The sequence below is a fragment of the Rana temporaria genome, chromosome 10 (assembly GCF_905171775.1).
Source record: "Rana temporaria chromosome 10, aRanTem1.1, whole genome shotgun sequence".
NCBI classification, from domain to species: Eukaryota; Metazoa; Chordata; class Amphibia; order Anura; family Ranidae; genus Rana; species Rana temporaria.
The window spans coordinates 121,309,810-121,327,074 of NC_053498.1; the positions used below are offsets into that span (position 1 = coordinate 121,309,810).

The following is a 17,265-nucleotide window of genomic DNA, read 5'->3' on the forward strand; positions in this document are numbered from 1 at the left end:
GCCTGCACAGAGTTCTGACCTGAACCCGGTAGAACACCTTTTGGGATGAATTAGAGCGGAAACTGCAAGCCAGATCTTCTCATCCAAATCAGTGCCTGACCTCACAAATGTGCTTCTGGAAGAATGGTCAAACATTGCCATAGACACACTCCTAAACCTTGTGGACAGCCTTCCCAGAAGAGTTGAAGCTGTTATAGCTGCAAAGGATGGGCCAACGCAATATGGAACCCTATGGACTAAGACTGGGATGCCAATAAAGTTTGTGTGTAAAGGCAGGTGTCCCAATACTTTTGGTAATAGTGTATCTGCATTGCGTTTCCGATCCTGCACATCTCCTAGACTAAGGCTTCGTTAAAGTTCATGTGCATGTAAAAGGCAGGTGTCCCAATACTTTTGGTAATATAGTGTATCCCACCAATAGAATCCCCATCTTTGGTCAGGCATCATCCATACTCACTATCCACGATCTGGATGGAGATACCGGATCAGAGTGGCGGCCCCCTCTGGCTCTCACCGCCACTGAGTTTAATAACATAGACTCATGCATTGCACGAATCTATGTTATTATCGCAGCTGCGGCTGTTCTATTCAGATGGTCGGCGCTCATGTCCGGCCATCTGAATAATGGCTGGTTGGCTGTACGGAAGTGCCTATCAGAGCCGGCTCTGATAGGCTTTTCCGAGTACAGCCCTCGGGTCCCGGAAGCTTATACAAGGAATGCACTAGGGATGCGCTCCTTGGATAAGACTGACAGGCGTCTCAGCCAATCAGGTTGGCCGTTCTGGCTACCGGTAACCTGATTGGCTGAGACGCCTGTCAGTCATCGAGGGCGGTAGAAGACATCGAGGGACGTGGATGGCTGACTCCAGTAAAGGTAAGTGCCGGCACGGGGGGGAAGGGGCACTTTACAGGGCACAGCGGCGACATCAATGGGGACAATTAAAGGGCACAGCGGCGACAATTAAAGGGCACAGTGGCTGTGTTTAATGGCATGGCACAGTGGTGACAATTGATGGCACAGTGGCTGCGTTTGATGGCATGGCACAGTGGTGACAATTGATGGCACAGTGGCTGCGTTTGATGGCATGGCACAGTGGTGACAATTAATGGCACAGTGGCTGCGTTTGATGGTCACAGTGAGGCTGCAATTTTTTTTTCCGTTTGCGCCCCCCCAAAAATTGAGCAACAGCCGCCACTGGATGACAATCATGTAAATCCTGGCCATGTTCACAAATGTCTGACACAGACCAGCCCCCAATACAGTCCCTCATCTTGTGGATTGTTACATTGTACAGTCTGATCACTGGGGGAGGAGATTGAGGAAATGCTTCCTCTTGCCTGCAGCAGACCAATGTCATCAACTAACCTGGGCAAGGTCACTGACTGGAGCTCATGCATATCTCTTTAATGATAAAAAAGGTTGATTTTTTTTCTGAAAAATGATACAGTTGCTGTATATTGTGGATAATTGTCACAAATGTATTCAGACAGACTTGTAAAGTCACTTTAGCCATTTTAAATGAAATAGTATTTTAAATGAATTCTGACATGAAGTCACAGCAGAGGACGGCACTCAACTTGCAGTAAGCCAGGGGGGAAGGGTGGGTGAGAACTGCTAACAATACAGGTACAGAGACACAACAGGCTCTACAATCCCGACTAACCAGTTTTTTTTTTTTTTTTTTTTATCTAGTGACATCCGCACAAAGGAAAGCAACATGCAAAAAAAAAAAAAAAGTTTTTTTATTAAAGCTAAATTGAGCAAGCTAAAGGTAGAAGCTGATTGGCTACCATGTACAGCTGCACCAGATTCCGCACTCTCCAGTTTTAGTAAAATCAACCCCACCATGTCCCAACCTGCTGGAAAAACTTGCAGAGTTGCAGATCCCATGTATAAAAGGGAAGGAAGCTTTGACCAGGTTTCCCCCGCTATCACATGATTGAGTCACACAGACGTCTGAGGTTGTCTGATGATCTCCACATTCTAATAGCCATATAAGACCCCTACACATTACAAATCGGCCGTGTGAATTGCTGAACGTTGACTATCCACACTCATTGCAGGCAAGATCATGTGACACCAACCTTCTCTCCACAAGCTTAACCACTTTGTTTTGAGACAGCGCTCGAGTCACACTGCTGCGCTGTGATATGTTGCGAATTTGTTCCTTTTGTCCTGTGGGAGGTGCGAATTTACAGTGATTTTCAGGAGTTGGACAGCTGCAATTGATGTTCTAGCCAATGGAATAATAAAAAAAAAAAGTCTAAGGAGACTGAATTTGCAACACAGCGCTGTAAATTCGCACAAGACACTTTTTATTATCGCATTGCATTCGTAGAGGAATCGCAACACATAGATGTGAACGACCGTCATTGAAAACAATGACTTTTTGGATGACATGCGAATCTAGTTTTTTTTTTTTTTTAAACACATCACATTCGTTATCAACTCGCACAAGTGTAAACGGCGCCGATTGGCTGGAGTCACACCATTGCATGTGCGTTTGGTGTGGACAGCTCTCATTTTCTGCTCTCGAGTTCCTTCAAATTGCCGATTTCTGAAAAGAACAAAGACTCCAGCACAGAAAACTTTCCAGCGTGCTGGATGAAATCCTCAAACTTTTCTTACTCTAGAATGTTCTGTATTGCTGGTTAGCCTAAATAGAAAGGGAAGAGTCCACTTGGATATTTCAATTTAGATCCTTCTATGTGCTAGTCCTACATCTGCCCACCTGAGTTCCTGCACCATCCAATTGTCTCTGTCGTTGAGGCCAGGTTCACACTGGTACGACAGTTGTACCACTTTGGATCCGACTTCCATCCAACTTCAATGAACAGGGATCCGACTTTGATCACCAACACTACCAGGCACGGTGTCTGGCATGAATCTTTAAGGGGGAAATCCATGCCAAATGAAAAAAAAAAAAACACACCTGCAACCTTGCTTGATATAGGGGACCTCAAAAAGAAATGGTCAGAGGCTGCAGGCCGCGCTACAGGGGGATGGTGTGAGAAAAGAAAAAGGGATGGACAGCACGCACAAAAAAAAAAAAGGGGGTTGGGGATTGAGGGAAGGAGTACAATCATGTAAGCAAAACTGAGCTAGAAAGTCTAAAGATTATTTTTCCGCCACTGGCTTTATTGATTAATCATTTGCAATCTTAGAACACTGGCAGTAACTAAATTGCACTACTAACAAAAAGGGTGGCCATATATTATACAACTTTCCTTTAGATTTACCAAAACCATATAATATGAGGTCACACCTAAACACTTAGGCCCCTTTCAGACTGGGGCGGGAGCTGCGGTGGCGGTATAACGCCGCTAAAAATAGTGGCGCTATACCGCCGGAATTGCCGCGGGTATCAGCCGCTAGCGGTGCGGTATTAACCCCCGCTAGCGGCCGATAAAGAGTTAATATCGCCCGCAATGCGCCTCTATAGAGGCGCATTGCGGGCGGTATTGCCGCGGTTCCCATTGTTTTCAATGGGAAGGAGCGGTGAAGGAGCGGTATACATGCCGCTCCTCTCACCGCTCCAAAAATGCTGCTGACAGGAGATTTTTTTGTCTCCCGCCAGCGCATCGCCTCAGTGTGAAAGCCCTCGGGCTTTCACATTGAGTCTGCAGTGCAGGATTTTTTCAGGCGGGATAGCAGCGCTATTTCTAGCGCTTTACCGCCTGAAAAACTCCTCAATGTGAAAGGGGCCTTAGGGCCGGATTCAGAAAGCACTTATGCCGACGTATCTTCTGATACGCCGCGTAAGTGCACTGATGCGCCGTCGTATCTCTGCGCCCGATTCTTGAAATAAGATACGCCTGAATTTTGGCTCCATCCGACCAACGTAAGTCTCCTACGCCGTCGTTTCTTGGGCACATATTTACGCTGGCCGCAAGGGGCGCTTCCATTGATTTACACGTCGAATATGTAAATGAGATACGCCGATTCACAAACGTACTTGCGCCCGTCGCTGTAATCTACGCCGTTTACGTAAGGCGTACGTCCGGCGTAAGGTTATTCCACATAAAGCAGGTGTAAGTCATGTTAGGGTATGGACCAGGGAACAGCCGTCGTTTACGTAAGTCGTACATGAATGGGGCTGGGCGTAGGTTACGTTCACGTCGTAGGCATTGAGCCGTCGTATCTTGGGGAGTATATGCGGCATGATTCTGAGCATGCGCGCGCATGCGCCGTTCCTTCGGCCCTTCATTTACATGGGGTCACGCTTCATTATAATAGATCACGCCCACTACCTTCCTACTTTGAATTACGCCGGCCAATTTACCTTATGCCGGCGCAACGTTGGGGGCGAGTGCTTTGTGCATACTGTTCTTGCCTCACTGATTTACGTTGGCGTAGCGCATATGAGATTCGCTACGCCGGAACAAAGATGCGCCGATCTACGTGAATCTGGCCATTGTACTACATAGTTGAATGCAAATCTAAAAGGAAATTGAAAAAAAAAAAAAATGTATGTGTGGCCAGTGTAACAGTCCTGCAGCACAGAAACCTGCCGAGTTCCTGGTGCCCAACCCTGCAGCCCTTTGACACGTCAGACGAGTACAAAAAGAAAAACGATCTGAACAAAAATTGTTTGTTTTTTTCATAAGATTGTGTCATCGTTTCGGAATTTGCCTGTAAAAAAAAAAAACAAAAAAAAACCCTTTCTTCACCTGCAGAAGCAATACAAATGTATGTTTTTCTTTTTTTTTAACAATGCTAATCCAGGCTTGAAATAACACAGGTTTATTTTTGCACTTCCAGACCCATCTGTCTGGATTCCTTGTGATTACAAGGCTGTAATACACACAATGGGGTAGATTCAGGTAGCTTTGCCCATTTCTTACGGAGGCGCAGCGCACCGTTTTGCCGCTGCGCCTCCGTAAATTTCCTGCGCTACGCTTGATTCACGGAGCAGTAGCAATTGCGTGTGCTCCGGAAAACTGCCCCTGCTAATAGCAGGGGCAGCCTTACGCAAAAACCGATGTACGCAAACGACGTAAACTGCGTACGCAGGGCTCGCGTAGGGTTGTGAATCGGCGTTAGTATGCAATTTGCATACTATACGCTGACCACTAAGGGAACGCCCCCTAGCAGCCATCGTAAGAATGCAGCCTACGATATGACTGGCATAAGAGCCTTATGCTAGTCATATCTTAGGCTGCAGTCGGCGTAACGAGGTTCCTGAACCAGGAGCATTCGAAACGCCGGCGCAAGTAAGCAATTGCGCTGCGTAACTATGGTTACGCAGACGCAATTGCTACCTGAATCTACCCCAATGTTGAATTCTCTTATCCCCTACAATGCTCTAGCTGTAGGAAATGTTTGTTTCCTATAGTAGAAAAAAATCCCACACTATAATAATCAAAATAAGATGACAAAACATTATTTTTGCTTCTAGGTTACACTTTACAGGCTCATTGCATTTTTTTTTTTTTACGAGCGATAACCCTATACAAAAAAATATTTTGTGCTCAACTGTGTGGCCCCATAAAGACATTTAGCCAGATTCAGGTATAGTTACGCCGTCGTATCAGTAGATACGCTGTCGTAACTCTGAATCCGCACCGTCCTACATTTAAGCGTATGCTCAAACTGAGATACGCTTAAATGTTGCTAAGATACGAGCGGCGTAAGTCTTCCTACGCCGTCGTATCTTATCTGCATATTTACGCTGGCCGCTAGGGGCGTATACGCTGATTTACGCCTAGAATATGTAAATCAGCAAGATACGCCTATTCACGAACGTACGCTCGCCCGTCGCAGTAAAGATACACCGTTTACTTAAGGCGTTTTCAGGCGTAAAGATAAACCACCAAAAAGATGGCGCAGCCAATGTTAAGTATGGACGTCGGAACCGCCGTCAAGTTTCACGTTGTTTGCGTAAGTCGATTCAGAATAGGGCTGGGCGTAGGTTATGTTCACGTTGAAAGCATTGACTACTGTATTTAATCGGTGTATACCGTGCACTATTTTGCCCTGAAAATCAGGGCAAAATCGTGGGTGCGTGGTATACGCCGATACCCGCCACGAGTTTGAATACTGCGCCGGCATATACCGAGCGCAGTACACTTGTGTATCTTCGGGCAGTCTCGGCGCCTCTCGCACTGACGTCCTGAGCGTACAGGACGTCAGCGCGAGAGTTGCCGAGCCTGCCCGACGATCCACGAGTGTACTGCGCTCTGTATATGTCGGCGCAGTATTCAAACTCGGCGCGGGAAACTAGCGGGGAGGATGCGAGGACGCCGCAGAAGGACGCCGGACCCGACGAAGAGGACACCCAAAGCCGCAGACGGACGCCGGACCCGACGAGGCCGCCGATGGATGCCGCGCAAGACACCAAAACTGTAAGTACAAAACATCTTTTTTCCACAGGAATTCGGGCAACTTTAGGGGTGCGCGCTATACGTGGGAGCGCGCTATACCCCGATAAATATGGTATTTGCGACGTGATTTGGAGCACGCGCACTGGGATACGACCGCGGACGGCGCACGCGCCGTTCGCTCAAAACGTCATTTACGTGGGGTCATGCTTTATTTACATAAAACACGCCCACCTCTTCACAATTTGAATTAGGCGCGCTTACGCCGGCACATTTACGCTACGCCGCCGTAACTTAGGACGCAAGTGCTTTGTGAATACAGCACTTGCCTCTCTAACTTGCGGCGGCGTAACGCCACTCAGATTCCCCCACTATATAGAAACAGCGTCGGTGCCCTTAGATTTACTAAAACTGGAGCACTTAGAATCTGGTAGAGCTGTGCATGGTAACCAATCGGCTTCTAACTTCAACTTGTTCAATTAAGCTTTGGCAATAAAAACCTGGAAGCCGATTGGTTTCTATGCAGAGCTTCACCAGATTTTACTCGCTCCAGTTTTAGTAAATCTCCCCCCACTGTGCAAATTCTCACCAGCAAGAACCCCTGATTTTCACCTGTAGATCGGATTTACTTTATACTGTGCCATCTTTCTTGTTTTCCTCCTCTGACCATATATAATGGATCTTACAGAAAGAAATACAATGCCTTCATACCCATTGAAATTTTCCACATTTTGTCATGTTACAACCAAAAACATACCGTATTTATTGGGGTATAGCGTGCTCCCGCGTATAGCGCGCACCCCTAAATTTGCCCAGAAATTCCTGTGAAAAAAAGATTTTTGTACTTACAGTTTGGTGTCTTGCACGGCGTCCATCCGCGGCCTTGTCGGGTCCGGCGTCAGTCTGCGGCTTCGGGTGTCCTCTTCGTCGGGTCCGGCGTCCTTCCGGCTCGTTTCCCGCGCCGAGTTTGAATACTGCGCCGGCATATACCGAGCGCAGTACACTCGCGTATAGTCGGCAATGCTCGGCTACTCTCGCGCTGACGTCCTGGACGTACAGGACGTGAGCGCGAGTGTAGCCGAGACTGCCCGACTATACTGCGCTCGGTATATGCCGGCGCAGTATTCAAACTCGGCGCGGGTATCGGCGTATATCGTGCACCCACGATTTTGCCCTGATTTTCAGGGCAAAATCGTGCGCGGTATACGCAGATAAATACGGTAAATGTATTTTATGTGATAGACCAACACAAAGTGGCACATAATTGCGAAGTGGAAGGAAAATGAGAAATGGTTTTAATTTTTTTTTTTTTTTTACAAAGTAAAAGGTGAAAAAGTGTGGTGGGTATTTGTATAGCGCCCCCCTGAATCAATACTTTGTAGAACCCCCTTTCACTGCAATTACAGCTGCAAGTCTTTTTGGGGATGTCTCTACCAGCTTTGCACATCTAGGAGGACATTTTTTGCCCATTCTTCATTGCAAAATATCTCAAGCTCTGTCAGATTGGATGGAGAGCAGCAATTTTCAAGTCTTGCAACAGATTCTCAATTGGATTTAGGTCTGGACTTTTACTGAACCGTTCTAACACATGAATATGCTTTGATCTAAACCATTCCATTGTAGCTCTGGCTGTATGTTTAGGGTCGTTGTCCAGCTGGAAGGTAAACCTCCACACCAGTCTCAGGTCTTTTGCAGATAGATGCCCCAGTTGAAGTCCCTCTAGGACGAAACGCTTAGGGCTTGGTACGCGTACTCCCCATATTGCTTTTATTCTCTTTTATATTATTATTTTGTGATCACTTTTAGGTCAGCATTTTGTCGGTTTTATTACAATCTTTTTGATCTGCAACATCCTGAGCATTGTTTTTCCTTTCTCCTTGCATGACCTGCTGGACAAAGTTTTTAGCTTCACCATCGTCCTCTTGTATCCCTTTATGGGGCATTCCCTTCTACCACGCAACATCGGCTTGAAGTAGTTTTTTTTCTTCCTTCATTTGGGTTCATCCGTTTGATTCACTTCTACTGAGAGGTTCCAGTCCAGGACTATCGGGTTACATCCAGGTCTAACGTGCGGTTCCTATCATCCAGCCTTCGGATAAGTCGAGTTGATCCTCCCTGGGATAGTCCATACTTTCACGATCTGCTGTCGCTGACAGGCAGATCCTCTGGATCCGGTAAGAGTATTTCATCTACTACTTACAGTTAAGCCCTGTTCACGTTGATCGATGTGGCCACATGTTCTTCAGCGTTTTATTCATTGATGGACATTCATTTGCACAATAACTTGTGTCTCCTCATTTCACATATATTTGCATATCATTCATTTGTTTTTCTAGTCACTTCAGGTGACATTGTACGTTTTTTGCGCTACATTTTTTTTTTATCTTTTGCAGATTGTAACAGGTTTTTTGCCAAGATTGTCCTGTATTTGGTTCGATCCATCTTCCTTGTCCCTGTTGAAGAAAAGCATCCCCACAACATGATGCTGCCACCACCATGTTTCACGGTGGGGATAGTGTGTTCAGAGTGATGTGTAGTGTTAGTTTTCCGCCACTGTTAGAACTTTTTGGTCTATTTTGGTCTCATCTGACCAGAGCACCTTCTTCCACATGTTTGCCGTGTACAACACATGGCTTCTCGCAAACGGGACTTTTTATGGCTTCCTTTCAACAATGGGTTTCTTCTTGCCACTCTTCCAGAACAGCTGTAGTTATACTGAGATTAAAGTGGAGTTCCACTTAAAAGTCAGCAGCTATTGGCCACTAATATATGGCCACTTACCTGTCCAGGGCGCCCGCGATGTCGGGACCCAAAGCCAATCTGTCCTTTGGCTCCCGGGTGGTGGCGCAGCCATCTTTGGTAAGGGAATCAGAAAGTGAGGCCTTGCGGTTTCACTTTCCGATTCCCTACTGCGCATTGGCGCGAGTTGTGCTCCGCGATTTCACTGGTCCCTGCTGTCTTCTGGGACCTGTGTGTCTCCCAGAAGACAGCGGAGGGGGAAGGAGGAGGGGCCGGACATGGCATAGATCGCCACGAATACTGCAGCGATCTACGCCCGGAAGTGGTAGCAAATACCTGGATTACACAGGTATCTGCTCCTCCCTGAAAAGGTGCCAAAGCGGTGCTTTTCGGACACTTTTAAATTCCGCTAGCGGCCGAAGAAGGGGTTAAAAGCTCCCGTGTTGTGGTGCTTCCAAAGCACAGCCCGCATTTTTTCTTTCCTTTGCTTTACAATTTTGTGCCACTTTGTGTTGGTCTATCACATAAAATATTTTCATTTTTGGTTTTAACATGACAACATGTGAAACATTTCAAGGGGCATGAATACTTTTTCAAGGTACTGTATCAAATGTGGCACAAATCATTTTCAAAAGGGTTGTAGGGAGCACAAATGAGGAAGAATCAATTTGTAAACGGGCGGTAAGGGATCTCTATCAGTCTCATGTAATGCATCTCTGGCCAGGTCCTGCAGCATTGGCTGCGGTCTCTGGCAGCTTCCTGTAGGATTAAAAATTTAATGAATGATTACATGCAGTGGCGGTTCGTCCATAGAGGGCGCTGGAGCGCCGCCCCCTCTGGCTCTTGCACAGCCACTGAAATACATAGATTCATGCATTGCATGAATCTATGTATTTTCGCCGCTGCCGCCCACTATTCAGATGGCCGGATGGTGAGCGCCGGCCACCTGAATAACGGCAGCTGGTTGGCTGCGTGGAAGTGCCTATCAGAGCCAGCTGTAGTCGGCTTCCGAATGCTTATCTAAGGGACGTACCGGCGGTGCGTTCCTTGGATAAGACTGACAGGCATCTCAGCCAATCAGGTTCACCGGTTCTGATTGGCTGAAGTGTCATCGAGGGACGTGGAAGGAGGATGGCTGACCCCCAGAAAGGTAAGTGCCAGGCGGGGGAGGGGCATTTTACAGGGCACAGCAGCGACAATGGGCACAGTGGCATCAATGGGCACAGTGGCATCAATGGGCACAGTGGCATCAATTAAAGGGCACAGTGGTGACAATCAAAGGGCACAGTGGCGACAATTGGCACAGTGGCGACAATTGATGGGCATAGTGGCTGCGTTTGATGGAATGGCACAGTGGTGACAATTGATGGCACAGTGGCTGTGTTTGATGGCATGGCACAGTGGTGACAGTTGATGGTACAGTGGCTGCGTTTGATGGCATAGCACAGTGGCTGCGTTTGATGGCATTGCACAGTGACTGAATTTGATGGCATGGCACAGTGGTGACAATTGATGGCACAGTGGCTACATTTGATGGGCACAGTGAGGCTGCAATTGTTTTTTTCTTTTCGTTTGCGCCCCCCCCAAAAATTTTGAGCACCAGCCGCCACTGATTATATGCAAACCTTTGTTGCGGTCAGGGGCAACACCCATACCTCCCACATTTTTGAGATGGGAACGAGGGACACTTATTAGCAAAAGTATGTAGGCACACTCCCCCCACTGCTATGCCCGCTTTAAAAGGAGAATTTTACAAAAAGAAGAGGGGAAGGAGGATTAGTTAGACCCCTTTCACACTGGAGGCATTTTTCAGGCGCTTTAAAGAGCCTCAGCTGCAAAAAAACAGTGTGAAAGCCAGAGTGCTTTTACACTGGGGTGCTGCGCTGGCAGGGCATCAAGAAAAGTCCTGCCAGCAGCTTCTTTGCAGTGCTTTAGGAATGGCAAACTCACCACTCCTAAAGCACCCCTGCCCATTGATATCAATGGGCAGCGGCGCTTTTAACCCCTTTTTCAGCCGCTAGCAGGGGTTAAAAGCACCCCATTACCGGCCGAAATGCGATGCAAAAAGGACCGTAAAAATAGTGGCGCTTTACCGCCAATGCCCGGGCGCTTTCAGTGTGAAAGCAGCCTTAAAGCCACAAGTCCCCCCCCCTTCTTTTATTATAAATACTACTATTCCTTTATACTTTTGAAACTTGCACATTTAAAAATTAGATGAAAGGTTTAGTGCTGGGAAACACTTATTATAAGATAAAAGCTGATATAAAATGATATAGATCAGACCAACATGAGGGGGGAGGAGGGACTTTGTTCCAAATCAGGGACAGTCCCTCAAAATCAGGGACAGTTGGGAGCTATGCATGCCGAGACCCGCTATAACAAGTAAGCTGACCACCCCTGTGCTAAGCTATGGGAGGGAACCTAGGCAATGTATACAGAGTGGTAGACTGTTGGTACCTGCACTTGTGACAAACGACAGTCCCAGCAGCAGGAGTGACACCAAAGTCTTCATGTCAGCAGCAGCAATTTTCCGTCACCAGGAAACTTCTTCATACAGCAACCAAGGCAGGAGGGTTCCTTCCACTGCCTACAATGAGATGGGAAAGGGAAGACTCTTCCTATAGAGAAAACAAACAACACTGAGGAGACCCTGCTGAATGTGCATGCTACACCTTTTGCCCTACTCACCCCAGCCACACTTCCTTATTATGGTGTCAGCTGACTTCCCTCCTCCCCATATCAGTATACTCTGTTCAGGGTGGAAACTGTCTATAACCGCCCAGAAGCCTGACTTTAACCCCTTACCAATCTCATCTCTACATGCCGCAGTTGCATGTGATTATAGAGTACATTTATTACACATGCACTCAGGGGGGGGCTCCAGACACCAGGGGTCCCATGCTGGTGACCAAATCCTATGTTGTATGAAAAGCAGATAAAACATAATGATATAGGCTTCCTCAAAAATGAAAACAATTTACAGTCTAATAAGAACAATTAAAAATGTAAATGTATTTGTAGAACTTGGTAAGGAAAGAAGAAGTGGTTGAAGGGGTGGAAGGTTAAACAAGTAGGTTCAGGTGCAAGATTTCAATCCAGAAACACTCTTCCAGCAACACAGCTTTCGTCGCCACTCTACCCAGAGTGGGTATTGCGCACCCGGATAGGTCCCTCTCACCGGCTAGGGTGCCCACATGTCCCGGATTGCCCGCAATTGACATGTCTGTCCTGGGTCCCGGGCACCTTCATTCTGGGACAATACAATATCCCGGAATGAAATAGAGGACACAGCCACCCGCTACTAACTAATAACTACATTTCTGGAACTGGTTGCTAGGGCCAGCGCTGCCTGGCATCTTGCAACCAGTGACAATTTACTCTCAGACAGTGAGACCAGGAGCAAGGCCTGCGCCTAGTGCAGCACTGCTGTCCCCACCCACCTCGGCACCTCCTTCTTCTCCGGCACCCAGCGGCAAGCAGCAGGGGCTGGTGTGATCTTCACTTTCCAGATAGTGACGCCACTCCTCTCCTTTTTTTTTTTTTTTTTTTTAAAGTGTATTTTGTGCGTGTACTCGAGAGAGGAGCCGGACTGCAGGAGTTGGGAGTAGGCAGGCCTCCCCCAGAGGCAATCTGCCACCTTTCTCCATGCCCCGGGTGGCAATGGTGGGTGTGTGAGGGGGTCCTCCCACACAGCCCGCCCTACCTGCTCCGCTTTGAAGCCTAACGGGGCAGAGGGACTCCCTATAAGGGAGTGAGAGGATCTAGCCCGCTCAACCAGCCCCGTTAGTCCTTCGCCTCTCTTTTTAGAGACCGCGTGATCAAAGTGCGTGCATGTTAACCCAATTTCGAGTGCGTGTAAGTGTGGTGGTTTTTGTGGGAGGGGGGTGGGCATACTAAGCGCAGGCTTACCTCGCATAGCACACCCACCGGGAGCCGGGCTGAGACCACCAAACTCAATTAACATGTAGCTGAGACCGGGATCCGAACCCCTAGCTGCAGAGGTGAATGGCTTGTCAGCGCAATGCCAATCGCATTGAGCACCCGCAGCTCCACTCCTCTCCTTCTACGCATGTGGCTCATGCAAATGGAGTGACAGCAGCACTGCATCTGGTGGCAGGCTATGGGTGGCAAGCGGCACTGCATCTGGTGGCAAGTGGCACATTCTGGGCTATGGGTGGCAAGTGGCACATTCACCTGACAAATAACCCGCTGCCAAATTCCCCATCAACCCCTGAGACTACATTTACCCCCACCCCCCCTTATCTTTTTTTGGGGAAGGTTTGAGAGAGGGGGTGTGTCCCTGAATGGCAGTTTGGAAACGCGGTCACCCTATCACCGGCCTAGCAACCAGAGTGGCGCATGGAACAAAGTACAGTCTCTGCCACAGACCTTCCTTTGAGTGGAGACACTTTCGGTCCAGAATCCCCTAGCACAGGATTCAGCACCCGGATCTCTTCAGATTAATTCTTGGAGAATTCAAGTCTGATGGGCGATCACCATCAAGCCTCTCAGTGTATGGTGCATCCTTCTATGAAGTTTCCAGGTCTCTCCTGAGCGACCAGCCTCAAGCTTGGTCCTCTCCAAGATACCGTGTTTGCCCAAATATAAGACCTACCCCGAAAATAAGAGCTAGTGTTATTTTCCAGGAGGACTCCAATATAAGCCCTACCCCGAAAATAAGCCCTAGTTTAAAATGCTTGTAAAATCCTATAATCCACTCTAATACAGTAGTATATAATGTACAATATGTGTGTTTCTGTAATATAATTGCGGGGAAGAGAGCTCCGGTGGGTCACAGGAGCGCAGAACGACGCTATAACGAAGGTATTTGGCACAATTATTTTACAGAAACACACACATTGTAGATTATATAATTTTACAATCATTTTAGCTCAGTTCACACTGGGCATTCCTGACAGGCAGGGAGGGAGAGGTGGAGAGAAGACAGCACATTACATGGTAAGACCTACCCCGAAAATAAGCCCTACTGTGTCTTTTTTGCCAAAATTAATATAATACCCGGGCTTATTTTCAGGGAAACACGGTAGGTCCTTCATCAAGCAGCTTCCTCCCTCCAGCACGGACAGCACAGGATCACCTCGAAACCGTAAACCCAGTCTGCTTACTGGGCCTACTCAACGGATCACAACCCCAGACCAATGTAGTCCCAAAGCCAGGATTGCAAGAGCACACACTCCCAGGCAGGAGGGCCACAAGGTGGTGGGACGACAGACCAAGGATCGACGACCTCGGTTCCGTGGCGTCTCTTCCTTAAGTACCCCTCCCCAGCATGCACAGCGGGACGATCAACCCCCACTGATTGGCTGCCGAGGGGAGACACCCAATATCACCCTGACTTAGCTGCTGCCACCCTTGGCCTGGGGTGGTAACAACACCCCAGACAAACAATGGTGGTCACTCTCAGCACAGCCATGGCTGAAACAAAAGCCAAATTTAGCCCAAATTATATGTGTCTGAGTTAACTAACACTCAGAGTCCCTTTTAAATTTAAAGCAGCGCCAGCTCAACAGGAGCAGGCCGCTACACTTGCATACAGGGATGGATAAGGGGCCCTGGACACAAACCACCGCCATCCATCCATCCCTGTGTGCGTATAAATAATCAGATTTGTGGTAGAGCCGGCCCTCCTATAAGGCTGGATTCACACCTATTGCATTTTTAGTGCTTTTTGCATTTTGCTGATTTGCACTACAGAACGTGTTCCATAGGAAACCATGGTAAATGGACTGTAGTGCAAATCTGCAAAAAGCACTAAAAATGCCATAGGTGTGAATCCAGACTGAGGGGCCCGGGCTAAATCCGGTCAACAGGCGGCCCGGGGCAAGGCACATGACAAGCAGGAGGACCGGTTCTACTGCTCTATCAGCCTAAGGCTTTATGTACAGACAGCCTTCATTGACCACCGGCTGCAAGAAAACACAAAACACAGCTAAATCGCGGATTTGCCACTTTTGCGTTTTCCAGCAGCCATCGGTCAAAACGTTCCTATCCTGAATGCGATTCTTCAGCATTCATGGGAGGGAGGATAAGGAAGGTTAGAGCTCCCTTAACCGCAGCAGCTCCTAAACTCTGGTAAAAGTCTTTGGGCTAGATTCAGCATTGAATTACGCCGGCGTATCTATAGATACGCCGCGTAAATTCAAAGCTGCGCCCGCGTATCTTCTTTCTGTATTCAGAAAGCAAGATACGCCGGAATTAGGCTAAGATCCGACTGGCATAAGTCTCTTACACCGTCGTATCTTAGGGTGCATACTTACGCTGGCCGCTAGGTGGCGCTTCCGTCGTTTTCGGCGTAGAATATGCAAATGACCTAGATACGCCGATTCACAAACGTACGTGCGCCCGGCGGAATTTTTTTACGTCGTTTGCGTAAGGCTTTCCCGGCATAACGTTGCTCCCGCTTCTATGAGGCGCACGCAATGTTAAGTATGGACGTCGTTAAGGTTATTCCAGCGATCTCCCCCATCGATGACAGGGAAAGTGCAGGGGCCCCACATGCACCTGGGGTCCCTGGGCAGTGCCTGACACCCCCGACCCCCGACCCCCCAAGAGAGAAGGAAGGAAAGAGGAATGGAGGGACAGCAGGCCCAGATCCTTCACCATAATAGCAATATGTGTATTCCAGAAAGTTTAACAATCAGCAGATAAAGATACTCCAAACACCTGGTGTTGGCGCTTCAATCATCCCGGCACCATGGTTGTTATGGTGTCAGGATGACTGAAGTGCATTATTTCTATTATTACATTGCAATATAGAATTAAATAGTTCAACTCACCATAATGCAGAATCGGTGGAAGCCCCAAGTGTGTCACTTGCCATGTCGCCTGCCATCAGGTATCCCCACCAGAGTCTCTCCTTACACCAGGCACTCCCAGCAGAGTCTCTACTTATATTAGGTGCCCCAGTAAAGATCTTCCTTACATCAGGTGTCCCCAGCATAGTCCCTCCTTACATCAGGTGCCCCCAGCGGAGTCCCTCCTTACATCAAGTGCCCCCAGCGGAGTCCCACCTTACATCAGGTGCCCCCAGCAGAGTCCCTCCTTACATCAGGTGCCCCCAGCGGAGTCCCTCCTTACATCAGTTGCCCCCAGCGGAGTCCCACCTTACATCAGGTGCCCCCAGCGGAGTCCCACCTTACATCAGGTGCCCCCAGCAGAGTCCCTCCTTACATCAGGTGTCCCCCGGAGAGTCCCTCCTTACATCAGGTGTCCCCAGCAGAGTCCCTCCTTACATCAGGTGTCCCCAGCAGAGTCCCTCCTTACATCAGGTGTCCCCAGCAGAGTCCCTCCTTACATCAGGTGTCCCCAGCAGAGTCCCTCCTTACACCAGGCACTAACAGCAGAGTCCCTCCTTACATCAAGTGTCCCCAGTAGAGTCCCCCCTTACATCAGGTGTCCCCAGCAGAGTCCCCCCTTACATCAGGTGCCCCCAGCAGAGTCCCTCTATACATCAGGCGCCCCAGTAGAGTCCCTCCTTACATCAGGTGTCCCCAGCAGAGTGCCCCCTTACATCAGGTGTCCCCAGCAGAGTCCCCCCTGACATCAGGTGTCCCAAGTAGAGTCCTTCCTTACATCAGGTGCCCCCAGTAAAGTCCCCTCTTACATCACGTGTCCCCAGCAGAGTCCCCCCTTACATCAGGTGCCCCCAGTAGAGTCCCTCCTTACACCAGGTGTCCCCAGTAGAGTCCCTCCATACATCATGGTTCCCCAGCGGATTCCCTCCTTACATCACTGCCTGGGATGTAAAAGTGTGCTAAAAGTTTGTTTGTCCTGAAAAAAATTAGGCCATCTTAATGAAATGCATTGGAATAATTGGGGAATATGGAATGAAGGTGTTTTTAAGCGTGTTGTGGGGTTTAACTGCCTCATTCTGTATGTATGGACTCTGCACAGTACTACTTCTCTTATTCTGTGTGTATGGACTCTGCACAGTATTACTTCTCGTGTCCTGTATGCTGGGTGTAATTCTCAGTATCTGTCCTCATTCTGTATATAAGGACTTCTCTTTCTGTGTTTTCAGGGTGTCATTCTCAGTATTTGTCACATGCACACTGTATTGTATCCCTTCTCATCATCACATGGCATAGAAAACCCAATGAGAACAATGGAATACCTCCAGCGGAGTGGTGAAGGCGGCAAGGTGGGGACTTCTATGTGCTGAGTCCGAGCCCCGCCCCTTTCCCC

At 48.3% G+C, this 17,265-nt stretch overlaps 1 protein-coding gene across 1 annotated transcript in view; it reads right to left on the bottom strand.

Moving 5' to 3' along the window:
- SIAE (sialic acid acetylesterase) overlaps window positions 1-11,773 on the bottom strand; it is a 31,599-nt gene extending 19,826 nt beyond the window's left edge. Inside the window, exon 1 of the mRNA XM_040326144.1 lies at window positions 11,518-11,773. Coding sequence (XP_040182078.1) covers window positions 11,518-11,572 — 55 coding nt within the window. The 5' untranslated portion in view covers window positions 11,573-11,773. The remainder of the gene's footprint in view (window positions 1-11,517) is intronic.
- Window positions 11,774-17,265: the final 5,492 nt, after the last annotated feature.